Raw genomic sequence first — 22,497 nt, forward strand, 5'->3', positions numbered from 1 at the left:
GGAGCCTGCAGGTATTTGAATTAACAGGAAGAATCCCTGCGCGGTGACCTACCAGGAATCAGCTTTATGACACGCCCTGGGCTTTCAGACAGGGCAGCCCTTTGTCCACAGACACGCCCCCTGCCACCCCCGCCCCCACCTCCCTACAGAAACTTTGGCCTGAAACTGACCCTGCCCTGCGTCAGCCTGAGCCTGCTGGACAAGCAGTGTCAGGGGCCTGTGGGCGGGATTCAAGGACTCCCTCAGTGCGCCGCCCCCCGCCCAGACATGTTTGGGGAGGCGGGAGGTAGGGCGGTCATAAAGTTCAATGTGTACAAGAGGCTGGCTGGTTACAGAATGAGCAGGAGGTCAGGGAGGGAGAAGTCTTGCTGGTTAAAGGCGAAAGGCTATCTCAGAAGGAGCCATCCTACCGAGTGTGAGACACGCACACGGTAAAAATTAAACAGTGCGAAAAAGACTAGAGTGAGTGCACCCACCCACCCCTGAAGGCCTCTCCGGGCCAGGGCGGTTGTGTAGCTGTTTTTCCTCTGCTTTGGGGTAGGTGAGCTATTCTTGAATCAGACAGAAGGTGGCGCTCAACCCAGAGAACTAGAGAAAAGGGAACTGAAGAGAATTACTCAACTCATTTCCAGTAACTTCTCCCTCCTCCCCCACAGGCCTTCTCAAGCCCCACTTCCTGTTCCCTGGCTCGGGCCAAGTCCTCTCAGGGCTCAGATGTCGAGTTCCAGATGCCTGGTCTCAAAGTTGCGGGAACTGTCTCTGGGGAAGCCTCACTCCACCCGCTGCCCAGGCAACATGTGAGTGTGCCTGGAGGGGCTGGAGAGACTGGGGAGGCTGAGGAGGCTGGAGAGGCTGGAGAGACTGAGGAGGCTGGAGAGGGAGAAGAGGCTGGGGAGGCTGGAGAGGCTGAGGAGGCTGATGAGGGAGAAGAGGCTGGGGAGGCTGGAGAGGGAGAAGAGGCTGGGGAGGCTGAGGAGGCTGGGGAGGCTGGAGAGACTGAGGAGGCTGGGGAGGCTGGAAAGGGAGAAGAGGCTGGGGAGGCTGGAGAGGGAGAAGAGGCTGAGGAGGCTGGGGAGGCTGGAGAGACTGAGGAGGCTGGGGAGGCTGGAGAGGGAGAAGAGGCTGGGGAGGCTAAGGAGGCTGAAGAGGCTGAGGAGGCTGGGGAGGCTGGAGAGACTGAGGAGGCTGGGGAGGCTGGAGAGGGAGAAGAGGCTGGGGAGGCTGAGGAGGCTGGAGAGGCAGAGGAAGCTGGGGAGTCTGGAGAGGCAGAGGAGGCTGGGGAGGCTGGAGAGGCTGAGGAGATTGGAGGCCAGAGAGGCTGAGAGAAGTTTGGGGACATGGGCAAGGCACCCCGGGACAGATGTGCATGCTCACATACACACACACACACACACACACATATAGCCTCCAGCAACCTGCCCTGGGGTGTGCTGGCTAAAGCTCCAGCCAGGACACTATCATATTTAAATGTCTCTCATTTGTAACCTCTAGGCTCATCAGACGCCAGGGTGGGCTGGGGTTCGCTGAAGCAGACAGAAAGCAGCCCCTGCTTGGATGGGCCTCTCCAGGGAGGTAGGCAGTAGTGGAAAATCCACAGTCCAAGTACAGGCTGACCAGGGGCTGAAGGAATTGGGGCAGGAGGAGCCGTAAGAGTGTGGACAGAGGTGCCCAGGCCTCTCAGCTCTTAGCACCGCCTGCCCCCTCATGTCTCCACAGGCCGCAGGCCACAGGCACGCAGCCCCATCTGCCCTGGCCCACTCCCAAGTGGTGGTTCCTCCTCTGGGGCGTCCTCCAGGCTTTCCCCACGCAGGGGTCCATGGTGCTCCTGGCCCAGTGGCTGCCCCAGAAGCTGACGTCCCCTGGGTACCCGGAGCCATACGTCAAAGGCCAGGAGAGCTCCACGGACATCGAGGCTCCAGAGGGCTATGTTGTGAGGCTCCTGTTCCAGGACTTTGACCTGGAGCCATCCCCGGACTGTGAGCGGGACTCTGTCACAGTGAGCTGGGTGGGGTTCTGGAGGGACTCCACATGGGGAGGGCCCCTGCTGGAGGCCCAGGGCAGTGGGAGGGGGCCAGGGCCTGAAACTCGAGGCTTACCCAGGAGGCCGGGTCTCCCAGCTGAGGGCCCATGCTTACCTGTGCACCCTGCCATCTGGGCCCCACCAACGAGAGAGAAGGCCACAGGTCAGGAAGCCTCACCAAGGGACACACAAACACTGCAAATCCCTAGAGTTGAAAGCAAGAACTCACACATCAGTCATTAAAAGTGCATCATCAAGCATGTTGTGTGCCTGCACTGTCGGGCTCAGGAGCCGGATGTTCAGTTCAGTTAAATTGCTCAGTTGCATCGGACTCTGCGATCCCATGGACTGCAGCACGCCAGGCCTCCCTGTCCATCACCAACTCCCTCAGCTTGCTCAAACTCATGTCCATTGAGTCAGTGATCCCTTCCAACCATCTCATCCTCTATTGTCCCCTTCTTCTCCTGCCTTCAACCTTTCCCAGCATTAGCATCTTATCCAATGAGTCAGTTCTTCACATCAGGTGGCCAGAATATTGGAGCTTCATCATCAGTCCTTCCAATGAATATTCAGGTTTGATTTCATTTAGGATTGACTGGTTTGATCTCCTTTCAGTCCAAGGGACTCTCAAGAGTCTTCTCCAACAACACAGTTCAAAAGCATCAATTCTTCGGTGCTCAGCCTTTCTTTACGGTCCGACTCTCATATCCACACATGACTACTGGAAAAAATCATAGCTTTGAGTAGACAGATCTTTGTTGGCAAGATAATGTCTCAGCTTTTTAATATGCTGTCTAGGTTGGTCATAGCTTTTCTTCCAAGGAGCAAGCGTATTTTAATTTCATGCCTGTAGTCACCATCTGCAGTGATTTTGGAGCCCCCAAAAATAAAATCTGTCACTGTTTCCATTGTTCCCCCATCTATTTGCCATGAAATGGTGGGACCGGATGCCATGATCTTAGTTTTTTAAATGTTGAGTTTTAAGCCAGATTTTTCACTCTCCTCTTTCACTTTCATCAAGAGCTTCTTCTTTGTTCATTTTCGCTTTCTGCCATAAGGGTGGTGTCATCTGCATATCTGAGGTTATTGATATTTCTCCTGGCAATCTTGATTCCACCTTGTGCTTCATCCAGCCTGGCATTTCACATGATGTACTCTTAGAAGTTAAATAAGTGGGGTGACAATATACAGCCTTGACTTACTCCTTTCCCAGTTTGGAACCAGTCCATTGTTCCATGTCCAGTTCTAACTGTTCCTTCTTGACCTCCATACAGGTTTCTCAGGAGGCAGATAAGGTGGTCTGGTATTCCCATTGCTTTAAGAATGTTCCAGAGTTTGTTGTGATCCACAGAGTCAAAGACTTTGGTATAGTCAATAAAGAAGAAGTAGATGGTTTTCTGGAATTCTTTTACTTTTTCTATCATCCAACAGATGTTGGCTATTTGATATCTGGTTCCTCTGCCTTTTCTAACTCCACCTTGAACATCTGGAAGTTCTCAGTTCACATACTGTTGATGCCTCAGTTCAGTTCAGTCACTCAGTCATGTCCGACTCTTTGTGACCCCATGAATCGCAGCACACCAGGCCTCCCTGTCCATCACCAACTCCCGGAGTTCACTCAAACTCATGTCCATCAAGTTGGTGATGCCATCCAGCCATCTCATCCTCTGTAATCCCCTTCTCCCCCTGCCCCCAATCCCTCCCAGCATCAGGGTCTTTTCCAATGAGTCAACTCTTCGCATGAGGTGGCCAAAGTATTGGAGTTTCAGCTTTAGCATCATTCCTTCCAAAGAAATCCCAGGACTGATCTCCTTCAGAATGGACTGGTTGGATCTCCTTGCAGTCCAAGGGACTCTCAAGAGTCTTCTCCAACACCACAGTTCAAAAGCATCAATTCTTCGGCGCTCAGCTTTCTTCACAATCCAACTCTCACATCCATACATGACTACTGGAAAAACCATAGCCTTGACTAGATGGACCTTTGTTGGCAAGGTAATATCTCTGCTTTTGAATATGCTATCTAGGTTGGTCATAACTTTCCTTCCAAGAAGTAAGCGTCTTTTAATTTCATGGCTGCAATCACCATCTGCAGTGATTTTGGAGCCCAAAAAGATAAAGTCTGACACTGTTTCCACATCTGTTTGCCGTGAAGTGATGGGACCAGATACCATGATCTTATCTGGTATCTGGTTTTCTGAATGTTTAGCTTTAACATTTAAAAAGAGCCAACTTTTTCACTCTCCTCTTTCACTTTCATCAAGAGGCTTTTTAGTCCCTGCCATGAAGTAGTGGGACCGGACGCCATGATCTAATTTTTTTAAATGTTGAGTTTTAAGCCAGATTTTTCACTCTCTTCTTTCACTTTCATCAAGAGGTTCTTCTTTGTTCATTTTCGCTTTCTGCCATAAGGGTGGTGTCATCTGCATATCTGAGGTTATTGATATTTCTCCCAGCAATCTTGATTCCAGCTTATGCTTCTTCCAGTCCAGTGTTTCTCATGATGTACTCTGCATAGAAGTTAAATAAGCAGGGTGATAATATACAGCCTTGACGTACTCCTTTTCCTATTTGGAACCAGTCTGTTGTTCCATGTCCAGTTCTATTGCTTCTTGACCTGCATATACGTTTCTCAAGAGGCAGGTGAGGTGGTCTGGTATTCCCATCTCTTGAAGAATTTTCCACAGTTTATTGTGATCCACACAGTCAAAGGCTTTGGCATAATCAATAAAGCAGAAATAGATGTTTTTCTGGAACTCTCTTGCTTTTTCAATGATCCAGCAGATTCTGGTTCTTCTGCCTTTTCTAAAACCAGCTTGAACATTTGGAAGTTCACGGTTCACATACTGCTGAAGCCTGGCTTGGATTACTTTACTAGTGTGTGAGATGAGTGCAATTGTGTGGTAGTTTGAGCATTCTTTGGCATTGCCTTTCTTTGGGATTGGAATGAAAACTGACCTTTTCCAGTCCTGTGGCCACTGCTGAGTTTTCCAAATTTGCTAGCATATTGAGTGCAGCACTTTCACAGCATCATCTTTCAGAATTTGAAATAGCTCAACTGGAATTCCATCACTTCCACTAGCTTTGTTCATAGTGATGCTTCCTAAGGCCCACTTGACTTCACATTCCAGGATGTCTTGCTCTAGGTGAGCAATCACACCATCATGGTTATCTGGGTCATGAAGATCTTTTTTGTATATTTCTTCTGTGCATTCTTTCCACCTCATCTTAATATCTTCTGCTTCAGTTAGGTCCATACCATTTCTGTCCTTGATTGTGCCCATCTTTTTATGAAATATTCCCTTGGTATCTCTAATTTTCTTGAAGAGATCTCTAGTCTTTCCCATTCTATTGTTTTCCTCTATTTCTTTGCATTCTTCACTTAGGAAGGCTGTCTTATCTCTCCTTGCTATTCTTTGAAATTCTGCACTCAGATGGGTATATCTTTCCTTTTCTCTTTTGCCTTTCGCTTCTCTTCTTTTCTCAGCTATTTGTAAGGCCTCCTCAGACAACCATTTTGCCTTTTTGCATTTTTTTTTCTTGGGAATGATTTTGATCACAGCCTCTGGTACAATGTTATGAACTTCCATCCATAACATTGTACAATCCAGTTATTAAGTTTCCATTTCAATTCTTGAAATAAGGTGGGCTGTATGATGTAACTATGGCAGGCTAAAGAAATCGGCTAGATATATGATCATAGATTGAAGAAACTTGGGAATCAGAAATGGAACAGGAACTGAGTTAAGGAAGTTTCCAGGAGGTGATACAGCTTCCAAACCCCAACAGTGTGCAGAACCTTCAAAGTGGGGCTGGGGTCCACACTCTGACATGACCCTATGACCATGGGTGGTCAGGTTTACCCCACACATGCCTACCCCCTCCCCTTGCAGCTCACAGCCAGTGGGATGGATCTTGGCCAGTTCTGCGGGCAACAGGGCTCCCTGCTGGGCAGGCCCCCTGGTCAGAGGGAGTTTGTGTCCTCAGGGAACAGTTTGCGGCTGACCTTCAGTGCACCAGCCTCTGAAGACAAGAACCCAGGCCTCCACAAGGGCTTCCTGGCTCTCTACCAAGCCGTGGGTGAGGGTGCCCCCCAGGGTGCAGGGAGGGAAGTCCCTGCCCACAGCCCTGGCCCCAGTATCTTTTTTTTTTTTTTTTTGGCTGTGCTGGGTCTTCACTGATGCATGCCAGCTTTCTGTAGTTGCAGCGAGGGGGGCTACTCTCCAGTTGCGGTGCTTGGGCTTCTTGCTGCGGTGGCTTCTCTTATTGTGGAAGGAACATGGGCTCAATAGTTGTGGTGCATGGACTTAGTTGCTCCGTGGTATGTGGGATCTTCCTCAACCAGAGATCCAACTCATGTTGCCTGCATTGTAAGGCAGATTCTTAACCACTGGAACACTAGGGAAGCCCTCCCTGGTATCTTGAAGTGACCAGTGGAAGCTGAGACTGGGGGTTTGGGACACTGGGGCTTAGCCCCTTGCTGCCCAGCCTGCCCTCTGGTGAGTAGCCTGGTACCTGGGGCACCAGCTCAGCTCCATTTTTTCCTTGCAGATTGACAGGCCCAGTGCTGGCAGATCATCTCATATTTTAACAGAAGCTGAAAATTCAGATTTTTAAGTGAAATTCTAGATTTACAAATGGTAACCTCAGGCTTTTTGAAACATAAGACATGCCCGTGAGTAAAATTTTCAATAAAAATAATCTTCCTCTGATCTCTGGCCCTTAGTCCCTGGCTCCCTTGCCCAAAAATGACCCTGTTCTGTTCCCTGGGTATTCTTCCAAAGGCATTCTAGGCTCCTCGAATACAAGTACTGTGGTGTGTGTGTGTTGCATACTAGTCACGATGTTTTAAATTTGCCCTTTTTCATTCAATTAAACATATATATATATACATATATGCCATACCTTGTAGCTTGCGGGATCTTAGCTCCCTGACCAGAGATCAAACTCAGGCCCTGGCAGTGAAAGTGCTGAGTCCGAACCACTGCACCACCAGGATTTAGGCAATTAGCATTGCCTGGTTCTCTATAAAGACCATACAATATTCCTTTATTGATGCATCATAGTATATTTAATCAGTCTTTCACTGATAGATAGTTAGATCCTACAAAGAGTACTGCTCTGAATATCTTCTTATATATACAAAAGTTTTACTAATTTACACTCCCACTAACCACATATGAAAAATGTCTGTTTCCCCTTCCCTAATTTCACAGTTATTTTCAAACTTTTTAGCATTAACAATCTGATTGGTGAAAAACAATTCAAATAATTCAAATGTTTAAAAAAAGAAAAGACTGTGCTGGGAATTCCCTGTGATCCAGTGGTTAGGACTTGATGCCTTCACTGTTGAGGATCTGGGTTTAATCCCGGGTCGGGGAACTAAGATCCTCCAAGCTGTGATGCAATGCCAAATAAATAAAAAAATAAAAATTTCCAAAAGACTGTGCAGGTCAAACTAAATATGGCCACAGACCAGATTCAATCCCTGGGTTGCCAGTTTGCAATTCTGTTCTCCGTACTAATGACTGCTGTTTTCCTATAGCTGTGAATTATACTCAGCCCATCAACCAGGCCACTGGGGGCCCCAAGGCCATCCCCACACCTGGAGACAACCCCACTGAGATCCAGAGCTGCTGCCAGGAGCCCTATTACGAGGCCAAGCCCTCAGGTGAGTCCCCATCTGCAGAGGATTCAGCTCCTACCTGTCTTACTCCCCTCCCACCCCTGAGAGACCTGAGGCCTCTTTCAGCCCCTACCTCCCAGCTCTGAGCCTATTCTCTGCCTCCCTCGTTTCACTCCTCAGGGACACTCACTTGCACTGCCCAGGTGCCCTGGAAGCAGACCCAGAAAAGGGAGGAGGCTCCCCGCTGTGTGCCTGGTGAGTGGGCACCTGTGGTGCCATGAAGACAGCCGCTTCCCAGAAGGGCCTCAGCTGCGTTTGGGCCTGTGGGTGCCAGACGGCCTTAGAATAGAAAGGGGGAAGGAAAAGCAGAAAGTGAGGAAGGAAAGGGAAACCAAGAAGGCCCAGAAAAGGAGAAGCAAGGAGCTCACCCCTTAATCTTGAGGGTCAAAGGACAACCCGGAAAGGAAAAGCCATAAATAAGCTAATCAGATGGAAAATGAAAGAGGAAGAGAAACAGATGAGCTGAAATAAGAGAAAACCCTCTATTGGGTTTTCATAAAGCAGATATGGTCTGCTTTAAGGATACACGACAGGCTCTCTTCCCCCAAATATCTCCCTACCTTGATGCTATAGTGCCTGAAAGCCTAGCATAGTTTTAAAGCATTTTTTGTGTGTGTAATGTAAAGTTCATATAACAAAAATCACTGAAGTGCACAATTCAGTCATTTTTAGCATGTTCATGATTTGTGCAACCGTTAGCACTTATTCTAGAACGTTTCCATCATCCCCAAAAGAGACTCCAACTCTACCTTCTCCCAGTCCTCTGGCAACCACTAACCACTTTCTGTCTCTGTGGACTTGCCTGTTCCAGACATGGCATCTCAAGGGAATCCTATAATGGCTTTTGTGCCTGGCTTCTCGCAGTTAGTGTGATGCTTTCCAGGTTCACCCGCGCTGCAGCGCGTGTCAGGATCCCGTTCCTCCTCATGGCTGAATAGAATTCCACTGTGCAGACAAACCACTTTGTTTATCCATTCAGCGGCGGGTTGACATTTGGGTCATTTACACTTTTCTGCCTTTTATGGGTATTGCCACAGCGAGAACACCTTTAGTTCTCTTGGGTATAGACCTAGGAGTGGCATTGCTGGCTCACACACTAACTCTGTGTTTGCCTTTTTGAGGAATGGCCACACAGTTTTCCACAGCAGTTGAACCATTTTACATTCCTACCAGCAATAGAGGACGGTTCAGATCTAGCATTGTTGGCTGGTCGTCTATTTGGTTTTGTTTTTAATTTTTTGACTCATTCAGCTTGTGGGATCTTAGTTCAATGACCAGGGACCGAATGGAATTGCCATGGCAGTGAAAGCACAGAAGCCTAACCAGTGGACCACCAGGGAATTCCCTCAGATCCACCATTTTTGAAACTCAGTCAAACATGGCCTTTCTAACCCAATCTTAGTACTTTTGTCAGGTTTTACTCCAGAGCCACAGAAAGCTCTAGGGGCAGCCTGACCTCGTGCTCTGGGAGGGGGAGATGTCAAAAATACAGAAATGACACACAAATAGACAGGAGACACCACAGACAAATGCTCCTTGCTGCACGATATTGTTCAAAGAAGGTGGCAGGAAGTCTAAAACAGTGGCTTAGGAAAAAAGGGGTGCAACTGGTTAAGAATCTGCACTTCCACTACACAGAGCACGGGTTTGATCCCTGGTCAGGGAACTAAGATCCTACATGCCTGCATGGTGAAGCCAAATAAGTAAATAAATAAAGGTGAAAATTAAAAAGCAGCTTTAAAAATGCCTGAGGAGGAAGAGGAGGTTGCAGAAGCAGGTTTTCAATAAGCATCTCTTGATACAGCGCTGACTTTACCCCTCCTCTCTCTCAGTCTGTGGACGGCCGGTGGTCCCCATTTCCCAGACCCGGGAGTCCCTTGGCGCCTCCAGAGCTGAGCTGGGCAGCTTCCCCTGGCAGGCCCTCACCAGCATCTATGGCAGGGGCGGCGGGGCCCTGCTGGGCGACCGCTGGGTTCTCACCGCAGCCCACACCATCTACCCCAAGGACAGCATCTTGCTCGGGAGGAACCGGAGCGCCCAGGTGTTCCTGGGCCACACGGACACAGACCAGATGCTGGAGCTGGGCCGCCACCCCGTGCGCCGCGTGGTCGTGCACCCAGACTACCATCAGGAGGAGCCCCATGACTTCCACGGAGACATCGCGCTCCTGGAGCTGGAGCGCAGCGTTCCCCTAGGCCCCCACCTCCTCCCAGTCTGCCTGCCGGACCGCGAGGCCCTGTACCGGCCCGGCCAGTGGGGCTACGTCAGCGGCTTCGGCGTGGAGATGGACTGGCTGAGCACCAAGCTCAAGTACTCACGGCTGCCCGTGGCCCCGAGGGCAGCCTGCGAGGCCTGGCTCCGGGAGAGGCAGAGGCCCGAGGCATTCACCGATGGCATGTTCTGCGCCGGGGACCAGACGCGGCCGCAGAGTGTCTGCCAAGGGGACAGCGGCGGCGCCTTCGTGGTGTGGGACGATCGCACCCAGCGCTGGGTGGCCACGGGCATCGTGTCCTGGGGCATCGGGTGTGGCGAGGGGTACGGCTTCTACACCAAAGTGCTCGACTATGTGGACTGGATCCGGGGAGTGATGGGTGAGAAGGACTGACCCCGAGGGGCTGGGCTGGGCGCCCACTGTAGAGCCCAGGGAGAGGTCTGGGTTCAGGACTGAGCCCTGGGCGTGGGCGGGTGGAGGCAGGGAGACCTAATTAGGCCACAGAGCCAGAGAAATCCTTGCCTCCCACAGCCCCTCCTCCTCACCCTCCATCTTCCTAGGGGGCTTGTGCCACACCCGGGAAGCCCCATTAATCTCTGCTCTGAACTCCATCTCCTGCGGATGCAGCTTCTTCTGTACTCTCTTAGGAGACAGTCACCTTCTCATCCCCCTGTTCAAGTGCTGTGAAGGAGTAGTCTCAATTCATTTCATTTCTGGAACATTCCGAAGCCCCTGTAGTCCACCTTCAAATACTCAAACTCTTGGCTTCACCAAGCACAACCCATGGCTGCATTTGGAGTCATAGCTCTTTTTGTTGTTTTAAATCAAGAAAAAAAAAAAAAAAACCAGGCGCTTCCCATGTTACTTCATTGACTCCTCACACCAACTTTGCAAAGGTTGAGTTGTTATCCGCTGCTTTACCACAAAGGAAACTGAAGCTCAGGGAGATAAGGGACTTTTGCAAACCCCACAGCTGATACAGGACAGTGAAGACGTGCTTTTCAGCACACCTCAACACCTCTAGGTGTCCTAAAAACCTACTGTATCGCCCACTCCCCAGTCTCCACATCCTTTCAGGCACTCCCTTGGTGAAGATCACAACAGGTGCTCACACCTTCCTGCTGGCCCCGCTACTGCAGAGTCCTTGGTGAGCCCAGCCCTGGGTGGACATTCCTGTAGGCGTTCCCAGCACTGCTGGACTGCCCGGGCCCTGTCCCCACCATCAAGCACTGCTCCACCTGAAAAGACCAACTCTTTAATTTTAATAAGGACTTGAGCTGATGTTTTTTTTTTTTTTTTTTCATCTTAAAGAGATGGGAATACCAGACCACCTGACCTGCCTCCTGAGAAAACTGTATGCAGGTCAGGAAGCAACAGTTAGAACTGGACATGGAACAACAGACTGGTTCCAAATAGGAAAAGGAGTATGTCAAGGCTGTGTATTGTCACCCTGCTTATTTAACTTATACGCAGAGTACATCATGAGAAACGCTGGGCTGGAAGAAGCACAAGCTGGAATCAAGATTGCCGGGAGAAATATCACTAACCTCAGATATGCAGATGACACCATCCTTATGGCAGAAAGCGAAGAAGAACTAAAGAGCTTCTTGATGAAAGTGAAAGAGGAGAGTGGAAAAAGTTGGCTTAAAGCTCAACATTCAGAAAACAAGACCATGGCATCTGGTCCCATCACTTCATGGCAAATAGATGGGGAAACAATGGAAACAGTGAGAGACTTTATTTTTGGGGGCTCCAAAATCACTGCAGATGGTGACTGCAGCCATGAAATTGAAAGATGCTTGCTACTTGGAATAAAAGTTATGACCAACCTAGACGGAGTATTAAAAAGCAGAGACATTACTTTGCCAACAAAGGTCCATAGTCAAAGCTATTGGTTTTTCCTGTGGTCCTGTGTGGATGTGAGGGTTGGGCTATAAAGAAAGCTGAGCACCAAAGAATCGATGCTTTTGAACTGTGGTGTTGGAGAAGACTCTTGAGAGTCCCTTGGACTGCAAGGAGATCCAACCAGTCCATCCTAAAGGGAATCAATTCTGAATATTCATTGGAAGGACTGATGCTGAAACTCCAATACTTTGACCACCTGATGTGAAGAACTGACTCATTGGAAAATACCCTGATGCTGGGAAAGATTGAAGGTGGGAAGAGAAGGGGACGACAGAGGATGAGATGGTTGGATGGCATCACTGACTCAATGGACATGAGTTTGACTAAACTCCAGTTGGTGATGGACAACGAGGCCTGGCATGCTGCAGTCCATAGGGTCGCAAAGAGTCAGACACGAGTGAGCGACTGAACTGAACTGAACTGAGCTGATGCACAGTAAAAGAAGCAAATAAAATGCAGTTTTTCACATGGAAATAGAAAATGAATACTGTAAAACAGAAGAGAGCAAATTTGCTAGCCTTCAAGGTCAAGTTAGCTATATGGTTAAAGGTTGAATTTATCTTTGAAAAAATAGCAGAATTCAGAGTTATACATACATGTGGTTAGTTCCATTTTTAAATCTATAGATAGTATAAAATATTCAAAATATTAAACTGAGTTACTTTTAGTGATTGTGGCAGTTTTGTTTCCCTTATTCTCCACTATTTGCTAAATTTTATTTAATGAGTACATGTTACTTTTATTTATCTTACTTGTTTTTATTATTGAAAACATGATATGAGTTTTCCCCCTACCAAAACAATGTTAAAATATGTAGGAATATATCTTTTGCCTTGGTAGGGAGAAACTCATACCACATTTTCAATAATAAAAACAAGATAAATAAAAGTGACATGTACTCATTAAATAAAATTTAGCAAATAGTGGAGTCTATACTTCTATATCTATATCTAGACAGATATGTCTAGAGGTAGATATAAGTACAGTTATATAGATATAAATATACCCACAGAAGGATAACATCTATTAACTTAAGAGAGAAACTTTTTTCTCCCCAGAATCAAATCTTAAAAGGCATGATCAATATAACAATGTCTTCAGTACTGGTTTCAAAACAAGTGCCTGAGCAATCTTCATTCTTTCTGCCCAGGGTGTAAGTCAAGGGTATAACACAGTATATGAAGGAAGTGAATGTTAGTTGTTCAGTCCTGTCTGACTCTTTGCTACACTATGAACTGCAGCCTGCCAGGCTCCTCTGTCCATGGAATTCTCCGGGCAAGGATATTGGATTGGGTTGCCATTTCCTTCTCCAGGGGATCTTCTCAACCCTGGAATAGAACCCTGGTCTCCTGCACTGTGGGCAGATTCTTTACCATTTGATCCACCAGGGAAGCCCAACACTACATATAAGTCAAGGTTGCTGTGTGTGGTTGGGCAGAGTGGGGGTCAGGCTGGGGCTGAGCTAATGAGGTCCAGTCATGGTACATGCTACCAGGACAGAACTCGGATCCCCTAGGCCAGATGGGAGCGCTCCTGCCAAGACTTACCTTCTTGGACCACCTCTTCTACCTGTACGTCTTCCATCCTACCATCATGGTAAACACACAACACACACACACACACACGCACACACACACAAACATACACACACTGCTATCCAGATACTAACGTGAAATTTACTAGACCAGATACACCTTCTTTATTTTTTAAGATCTTTTTTTATTTAGACCATTTTTAAAGTCTATTGAATTGGTTACAATATTGGTTCTGTTTATATTTTGATTCTTTTTGACCACAAGGCATGTGAGATCCTAGCTCCCCAACCAGGGATCAAACCTTCGTCCCCTGCATTGAAAGGTGAAGTCTTAACCACTGGACCCCCAGGGAAGTCCCTAGGTGCCCCTTCTTTCTTGCCCCCTGATCTGGCCCTCACCCTCTTCCCTATCTTGTGTCCTTCCTCAGCTGACAAGGGCACAGATCATGTCGTGGGTCATGTCATGGATCAGCCCTGCCAGCAGATTCACTCCTTGGCGCTGATATACAAGCCTGCTAGTGAAACCCTCCAACCTGGATCCACCTGGCCTCTTCAGTGCTCCTGCTCTCAGACTACATTCAGTGACTGTTGGGGGCCAGAGTGAGGTACTCCGCCCATGGCAAAGGTCATGAGGAAGGAGGCTCGACATACGCAAAGGCGGGATCGAGCCTCAGAAGTCCCCCTGGAAATCCTCGAGCGTCTACCCCCATAACCAGAGCCTGCCTACTTTACTACTTTGTGCTCTTTCCTACATCTCTGACTTTACAGGGGGCTGTCCCCCACCACCTCTTTCGGAGAAGGAGTTAACCTAGTGCTCCAGTCAATAAAAACTCTTGGGTGTGACAAGAGTGTTTTAACCTACAAACTCCTCTGAAGGTTCTCTAGCCTGCCTGACAGGCTCCTCCGGCCACATGTGATTGCTCACAGCCTCCCAACCGTGAGAGGCACAAGATGCTTTAAACCCTCTTAAAACAGGTTCTTTAGAGAAGTTAGAAAACTATAAGTATAGTGGGCTAATTAGAAATTGTGTTGGTGAAGGGTTTTTCATTTGTTGAGCCAATGTTTGTTGCTAAGTCTCCATATCCCCTGCCCTTACACACATTAATGAATATATAGAAGGAATAAGTATTAACCTTTGATATTAATCACGTTAGACCTTAGGCTAAGTAAATTCTTTCCTTAACTAAAACCCACTACACCCTCACCCTGTAGGAATGTAACTTTATTTGGGTGGCATCTGTTTTGAGACTAATCAGCCCTGGAGAAATAAGTGTCCTGATTGACTGACCGCTGTCACAAGGAGAGGGTCGTAAATTGTCAGCAGGCCCCCTGGCCAGAAGATGATGTAACACCCCTAAGACCTCTGTATACATTTGTGTGAAGCACCTGACTTTAATAAAAGTCAGGACTGCTGTCCCCACGTGACTTTTGTATAACATCTCAGTGTATAAAAACAGACTCTGGAAAATAAAGAATGGGGATCAGTTTCTCAAAATACTGGTCTCCCCATGTCTCTCTCTCCCTCTGGTTGAGTCTCCATCTGGAGCGCGGAACCCACCATGCTTACTAATTATGCCTGGGCTTCTAAGATCCGACCGGGGAGGCCTCAGTGTCTCCTCTCCTTCGGGAGAACGGAAGGACGCCTGCGGCCTACGTAAGTGGTGCAAACTTCTTGTCTTGAAGTTTTATTGGTCTCCCGCGTAAACCAAGCTACTCAGCCTCTTTTCTCCACTGAATTTTCCTACTGAGCTATCCTCATCCTATTACTCTTTATATCTTTGATAAAATATTTAAATAAATAGGTCGCCGACGCCGTCCCCGCTTCGAATACCCTGGATCAGCCGGGGCAGGACCCCGGCAAGTGACGACCTGCTCACTGCCTCACAGGGAGCTGCCCCAGGGCCTGGGAAAGCGCCTGGCACATTAAATAGGTAGCTTCCAAATGGATAAGTGAGTGGGCAGGTAGAGAGGTGGAGGGACTCATCCAATAGGGAAAACAAGCAGGGTAGACGACAGAGGCCTGAGCACTTAGAGGCTGTTCTGGGTCTGAGCCTCCTGGGGGAACACATTGTCGTGGGGTCTCTGAGCCCTGGAGAGAAGGCTTCCCTAAAGAGCAGATGTTTAATACAGAACACAGTGGCCTTCTGAAGGATGAGAGATACAAAAGCCCTTTCTCCTTCTGGGGGCCTGACTTCTGCTGGGAAAATACCAAGTCACTGGTGGTCCACAGCCACCCTGTTTGCCCAGCCCCAGTTGCCATAACCCTCAGGGGCTCACACTCTGGACCAGATGCTGAGGATAAGAAGATGCCTCCATCCTGTCCTCAACTGCCCTTGTTCCTCTAAGGGACAAGTTCATTGGCAGGCCTGAGTCCATTGAGGGGGGAGGAAGGGTTGTTTGGTTTTGTTTTGTTTTGTTCCTGCACTGCGTGTGGGATCTTAGTTCTCCAACCAGGGATCAAACGTATGCCCCTTGTATGGGAAGCTGGGAGTCCTAACCCCTGGACCACCAGGGAAGTCCTGGGAGGGTCTTGAAACAGACCCTAGTGGTGCTTTGCAGTGGCAGCAGCCCCCCACTCTACTTTTTTTGATTTCTTTATTAGCCGCACCACATGGCATGTGGTATCGTAGTTCCCTGACCAGATATCAAACCCACACACCGTGCGTTGGATACATGATGTTTTAACCACTAGACCATCAGGTAAGTTCCCTCTGTGTGTCACTGATGAGGGAAGCAGGGTGGGTGCCCAGGGCAACCAAGCTTCTCTCTCCTCTGTGTTGTCCTGCACTTCCCGTCTCTGATTCTTGATCCTGTTCCATTATTCTGGGCATTGAACCCTGGTCGTTCCTGGACCAGAGCTGCTGGCTGACTAAAAACAGGAAGAACAGGTTAATGGAGAAGAGAAGGCCAGGAAAAAAAAAAACCTTAATTGTGATTTCTAGTGCCCTTTGGGTAGGAACCCTGAACACACAGCTGCAGTCCCCAGGAAGGGCCCTGAGGAAGGGGGCATTCCCGTCAGATTTAGAAAGTGGCATCTGGGCCTCAAACCCAAGGCTTTTCTGTTCCGAAAAATGCAGAATCTGCCTGCAATGTAGGAGAGCCCAATTCGATTCCTGGGTCGGGAAGATCCGCTGGAGAAGGGATCGGCTACCCACTCCAGTATTCTTGGGCTTCCCTTGTGGCTCAACTGGTAAAGAATCCACCTGCAGTGCAAGAGTCCTGGGTTCGATCCCTGGGTTGTGAAGATCCCCTGGAGAAGGGAAAGGCTGCCCACTCCAGTATTCTGGCCTGGAGAATTACATGGACTCTTTAGTCCATGGGGTCCCAAAGAGGCAGACATGACTGAGCGACTTTCACTGCTGCTACTAAAAATGCAGAACCATCTCTAGCCCTTCCCCATGTGGGCCAGCAGTTGGGAGCACCATCAGACATTTCACAACCAAACCAAATTAAACTGGAAACAGAATTTTTTTTTCCTTCTGGTTTTGCTTATGCAAATAGCTCATTCCCTACAACCTTCCTCCAGGGAATGGTTTCCCGGAATGGTCACCACTTCCCCTCCACAGACCCTCCCACCCCCTTCCCTTCTCTGCATGACCCTGCTCTCCCTGGATGCAGAGTGGATGAAGACCTTGTCACGAGAGTCAGGGATCCAACAACAGGCCTTAAGAAATGTGAGCCTGATGGGGACCAAGGAGGGAGTGAGACACCAGAGGGAAGAATCCTGGGCACGGGAGGACCATTGTGCCCATAATTACTCAGGGAGGTGGGAGCACGCTGCCCCTCCCCATATGCCATATCCCTCCAGTGTGCACACGCAGGAACACACTCAAACACATGCCCATCCCTCCTCCTCAGGAGAAAGGAGACTCAGACTCAGGAGGTGAGGCCACATTGCCTTCCTCCTCCAGCTCATAGGGAGCAGCGAGGTGGGGAGTCCCTCAGCCTGGAGGGTCAGCCTCCATGCCTGAGGCCCTCTTCCATAGGTGGTCTCTCCCAGAGGCCTTGCTGAATATGTGGGAGCCATTTCAGAGACCATGACTGGAAACCCTCACCCTCAGTTAACTGGTCCCAAGCCACGCGATTCCTGGAAGGTGAGCAGAGTGATGCAACACGGCAGGGAGGAGGCTGGGGAGAGAGGTGGGGGGAGCGTGATGACCTCTGGACTGGACACTGCCCGGGGGAGGAGCACCCAATGCAGCAGCTGCAGAGACCAGCCTCCCCGCTGCACGCTCCCCACCCACCCTAGGACATCTCCCTGAGATCTAGAATGGATCGAGAGGAAAATGCCTGGGGGTACAGCAATCCTGTCCCCTACCAGACAGCAAGTGTCTGCACCCCTCCCGCCCTACAGACACCTTTTTCCTTTTGGCAGGTGGCTCTTATACCTTCTGCCACCAGTCCTGTTCTAGGGAGTGGGAGGCGCCATCCCCATCCCTCAGAGGCTCTATGGGCAGGTGACATCCCCTCTGTTCTCCAAGCATTGAGAGGACCACTGTGGTCACAGTACCCATGGGGTACAGGGTGAAACTCAGTTCTGGCAGTTTGACCTGGAGCCTTCGCAAGGTTGTTTCTATGACTATGTCAAGGTAGGGGGCAGATTAGGGGGGTGGGCAGAGGGAGAACTGAGTGTCTCTGGAATCGGGGGACCCGGGTTCTGACCGGCCTGGCTAGGACACCCTGCCTGGGGACACAGCCCCAAGCCGGTGAAAGCTGATGGCCAGGTGGGGTTCTGGAAGTCCAGGGGTGTCGAGGATGGGAGGCCACTGCTCTGAGAGACCCTCGTGGAGCACAGAGGGGAGAAACAGAGAGGGAGGGGACAGGCCCTGCTCTTGGGGAATGCACTGTCCACAGGAATCAGAAAAACCTTCCCTGTCTGCTTACTTGCCCGGAGGATTTTGGAAACTTCTATGCCTCGGTTTCCCTGTTGCCATGGAGAGTGTCACCATGGCTGCCTCCTCACCAGGAACACAGGGACGTGGGGAACCGGCATGTGTGTGGTGGTGGCTCAAGGGTGGTATCTAGCCAGGACAGTGGGCTCAGTCCCATCTCCTCTGTCATGACCAAGGGCCCCATCCCAGTCCCTCTTTCTACATCCAGTAAAAATGAGATTCCTGGAGACTTCCCCAGTGGTCCAGTGGCTAAGACTCTGTGCTCCCACGCAGGGGGCCCAGGTTTGATTCCTGGGGAACTTAGGTGGGGAACTAGGATTCCACATGCTGCACAGCACAGCCTAAAAATAAAAAAAATAAAAAATGAGGCTCTTGATTCGGGATTCAGATAGAGCCTACACACAACCCATAAATACTATTTCCAGGAGATCCCCTGGAGGGTATAAAAAGAATACCATGAAAATGCCATATCTTCCCAGCCCAGAGGACTTGAGATGTCCGCAGTGCTGGTAGTAAGCAAAGTGGGGATGAGATAGGAGGAGAGACATCTTCTGCTTTGCAGGAGTTAAGGAATCTGTGAAGGAAGAGGTAAGGAGAGCTCAGTGATGCCTTCTAAGCTGGCAGGTCCCAGATGCTCACATTCAGCTGAATATCAGGAGTCATGCCTGAACAGGAATGGGTTGACCAAAACAAGGTGGAAGGACAGGACAGAGGGTTAAGCATACCATCAAGGCTCTAGGGATGAAGGAATGATAGAAACCGGGAAGAGGTAACCAGGATTCCAGTGGGAGGCGGACACAGGAGGAGGTAGGGGGTGAAGAACGGTCTGACACACGTTGTCGTTCAGTCACTAAGTCGTATCTGACTCTTTGCAAACCCATGGACTGTGGCACACCAGGCTCCCCTGTCCTTCACTGTCTCCCAGAGTTTGCTCAAACTCATGTCCACTGAGTTGGTGATGCTATTCAACCATCATTCATCTGTCGTCCCCTTCTCCTCCTGCCCTCAATCTTTCCCAGCATCAGGGTCTTTTCCACTGAGTCAGCTCTTTGCAGCAGGTGGCTGAAGTATTGGGGATTCAGCTTCAACCTCAGTCCTTCCAATGAATATTCAGGGTTGATTTCCTTTAGGATTGACTGGTTTGATCTATCTGTTGTCCAGGGGATTCTCAAGAGTCTTCTCCAGCATCACAATTTGAAGGCATCAATTTTTCAGCACTCAGCCTTCGTTATGGTTCAGCTCCCACATCCATACATGAATACTGGAAACACCATATCTCTGACTACTTTGTCGGCAGAGTGATGTCTCGGCTTTTTAATATGCTACCTAGGTTTGTCACAGATGGGGGGCATAAAAGGGAGGGCCGATGTCCCAGGCACGGGATAATGTGCAAAGTCAGCCAGTAGGGATGCAGAGGACAGAGGAAAGGCCCCTGGGGAAGTTGCAACAGCCAGAGCCCATCAGGTAGAGAGCAGTTGGAGGCTGTCCAGAAAGAGGCGGGATCACTTCTGTGGTTCAGGAGAAGGATGACCCTCATTGACCTTCATGATGTTCCACGTGTGACGTGTCCCTTCAACAGCTTGTCCCCCGGTCCCTCCTCCACAGATCTCTACTGATAAGAAGACCCTAGGGACGTTCTGTGGGCAGCTGGGCTCTCCCCTGGGCAACCCCCCTGAAAGGATGGAATTCGTGTCCCAAGGAAACAGGATACTGCTGACCTTCCACACAGACTTCTCCAACGAGGAGAACGGCACTGACATATTCTACAAGGGCTTCCAGGCCCACTACCAAGCCGTGGGTGAGTGGTGCCTGTACTGGGCTCCTGGCCTCGTACTGAATGAAAGATAGAATTTGGGATTCTTGAATCCGAAGAAGCGGGAAGCCTGGCCTGCGGGTTCCCACCCCTCCCACTGAAGTTCCAGTACAGTCCTTCTCAGTTCTCACATGGCCCTGTGTTCTCTCCAAGTCAAGGACTGCGGGCAGCCCCGAAGCCTGCCCAACGGGGCCTTCAATTACACCACCAGAGAGGGGGTGAACACCTACGAGGCCCGTATCCAGTACTGCTGCCATGAGCCCTTCTACAAGATGCACAGCAACGATGGCACGAGCGAGTCTGAGCGAGGTAGGGACCCACACAAATGGCTGTCTTCTCCCTCTTGTTGGGAATCTTCTGCGATTTCTTCCAACAGAATCTCCAAGGAGGGAATATTAAGATATTTAGCCAGGGAACTGGTTTCGGGGGTGCCAAGAGGCTTCTAATAAGGTTGAAGATGGAGACACTTGAGCTGATAGAAAGACCTGAATCTCATAAACAGCTCTCTCATCACCACCATCACCATCAAAACCACGACCATCACTACCACTGCCATCAGCATTGCCGCCACCACCAGCACCGTCATTACACCGCTGTCACAATCACCGTCACAACCATCACCACCGCCAGCACCCTCTCCAGCACCCGTACTACAGGCTTATCAGTGGGGTTTCCTCAGCATTCTCCCCACATCCCCTCTCAGGTTGCTGTGTTGTGACTTTTTGCATTACTAAATTACTCTCAAACTCATCTATGGTTATCTTAAAAACTTTTTTTAAATAAAAGAAATCACATGCCTTGTAGGTTTGAAATGTGCAAAACAGAAAAACAATCTTACTTATATGCTCTATAGGGTATTATATAAGAACTAGGCTTTGAAGTCAGACAATCATCCCTTTGCATCTTGGTTCTAGCACTTAGAAGTTATATGACCTTGTGCAAAAAACTTTAAACCCAGTTTCCTCGTCTCTAGTGTTAGTCACTCAGTTGTGTCAGACTCTTTTCAACCCCATGGATTATAGCCCACCAGGCTCCTCTGTCCATGGAATTCTCCAGGCAAGAATACTGGAGTGGGTTGCCATATCTCCCTCCAGGGGGTCTTCCCAACCCAGGGACTGAACCTGTGTCTATTACGTGTTTTGCATTGGCAGGGTTCTTTTCCACTAGCTCCGCCTGGGAAGCTGAAAAGCATCACCGTGGTGCTTCAATGACATAACACAGATAAAGTGTTGAGCATCAAGCAGGGTTCATTGTCCACAATCAGAAGACATAGCTACGGGGAATTCCCTGACAATCCAGCAGGTAGGACTCCACATTTTCACTGCTGAGGACTCAAGTTCAGTCCCTAGTTGGGGAACTAAGATCTGCACTGCTCGGCCAAACAAATTCCCCGCTCCAAACAAACAAACAAAAAATAGCTCCCATTATCATCCACAACTCAGCACCAAGATGCAATCATTGATGAGATCTTCCTGATAAGTTCCTTCCAGTTTTTGTGTCAACTTTCAAACACAGGGATCACACTGAATATGAGTTAAGTATTCTGATTTTTCCATTTAGCATCAAAACAAAAGCATACACATGGTGCCCCTTAGACTTTCAGTATCCCACCTGCAGATATTCGAACCTTTCCCTTTTTTCCTCCTCCATTCTGTCCTCGCTTTGGTGCTCTTGGCTCCTGCCCACACCCCCCCAGCCTGAGCTCAGCCCCCTCTCCCCTCAGGGCTGTACACCTGCACGGCTCAGGGCATTTGGAAGAACGAGCTGGTAGGAGAGAAGATGCCTCGGTGTTTGCCAGGTGAGTGGAAGCCCGCCACTGTCCTCTGTGGCCTTGGCAGCCAAGCAGGGCCTGGAGGAGGGGTGGCATAGACAAGAGAGAGACAGTCCAGCCTGAAGCTGAAGACGGACATGGTGCATCTGATGAAAGGAGAGGAGATGCCCCAGGAGAAGGGCAGAGGGACCCAGAGAGCTGGCCCTGTCCTGACAGTCCTGGACTTTTCACTGAGCAGATGGGAGACCAAGAATAAATAAAAAGGGCAAGAAAAGCCCCAGGAAAGAATAAATAAGAACGAGGAGAGGTGGTGACAATATGCCAAAGATGGTGGGTTGGGGAGGATGAAGGGAGAGGAAAGGGCCCTGAGCCAAAAGAGGGGCAAAGGGGAGGGAAAGGCCATGGTGGGAGGTGGGCAGACGGACACTGACGTTTCTCTCCCTGAACCCATCTTCTCCTCCCCAGTGTGCGGGGAGCCAATCCACCCTGTCAAACAGAGGCAGCGCATCATTGGAAGCCAGAAGGCCAAGCTGGGCAACTTCCCCTGGCAGGCCTACACCAACATCCACGGGCCCGGGGGTGGCGCGCTGCTGGGGGACCGCTGGATCCTCACGGCCGCGCACACCATCAACCCCAAGGACCACGAGGCGCAGGGCAGCCCCAACTT

At 49.6% G+C, this 22,497-nt stretch overlaps 1 protein-coding gene across 13 annotated transcripts; it reads left to right on the plus strand.

The window, feature by feature from the left end:
- Positions 1-257: 257 nt before the first annotated feature.
- On the plus strand, positions 258-19,933 carry C1RL (complement C1r subcomponent like). 13 transcript variants are annotated; one of them, XM_061418041.1, is made up of 12 exons: positions 260-797; positions 1,492-1,572; positions 1,717-1,996; positions 5,911-6,154; positions 7,563-7,688; positions 7,824-7,898; positions 9,536-10,294; positions 13,783-13,934; positions 15,215-15,285; positions 15,957-17,943; positions 19,408-19,576; positions 19,852-19,931. In XM_061418041.1, exons 1-10 carry the CDS (start codon positions 715-717, stop codon positions 15,982-15,984), a joined length of 1,899 nt encoding a protein of 632 aa, XP_061274025.1. In that variant the 5' UTR covers positions 260-714; the 3' UTR covers positions 15,985-17,943; positions 19,408-19,576; positions 19,852-19,931. The 13 variants fall into 13 exon arrangements, with proteins under 13 accessions (XP_061274031.1, XP_061274025.1, XP_061274024.1 ...); XM_061418040.1 differs by having other exon boundaries at positions 15,957-16,054; positions 17,730-17,943; positions 19,408-19,919; XM_061418042.1 differs by lacking the exon at positions 19,408-19,576 and having other exon boundaries at positions 15,957-16,054; positions 19,852-19,933.
- Positions 19,934-22,497: the final 2,564 nt, after the last annotated feature.

Source organism: Bos javanicus, chromosome 5, assembly GCF_032452875.1.
Source record: "Bos javanicus breed banteng chromosome 5, ARS-OSU_banteng_1.0, whole genome shotgun sequence".
Lineage (NCBI taxonomy): Eukaryota > Metazoa > Chordata > Mammalia > Artiodactyla > Bovidae > Bos > Bos javanicus.

Bases quoted from the DNA above. Each gene is read 5' to 3' on its own strand.
- C1RL (XM_061418042.1), top strand. From the start codon at position 715: ATGTCGAGTTCCAGATGCCTGGTCTCAAAGTTGCGGGAACTGTCTCTG. The intron at 1,573-1,716 runs GTAGGCAGTAGT...ATGTCTCCACAG, and splicing joins GGATGGGCCTCTCCAGGGAG to GCCGCAGGCCACAGGCACGC. The intron at 1,997-5,910 runs GTGAGCTGGGTG...CTCCCCTTGCAG, and splicing joins GTGAGCGGGACTCTGTCACA to CTCACAGCCAGTGGGATGGA.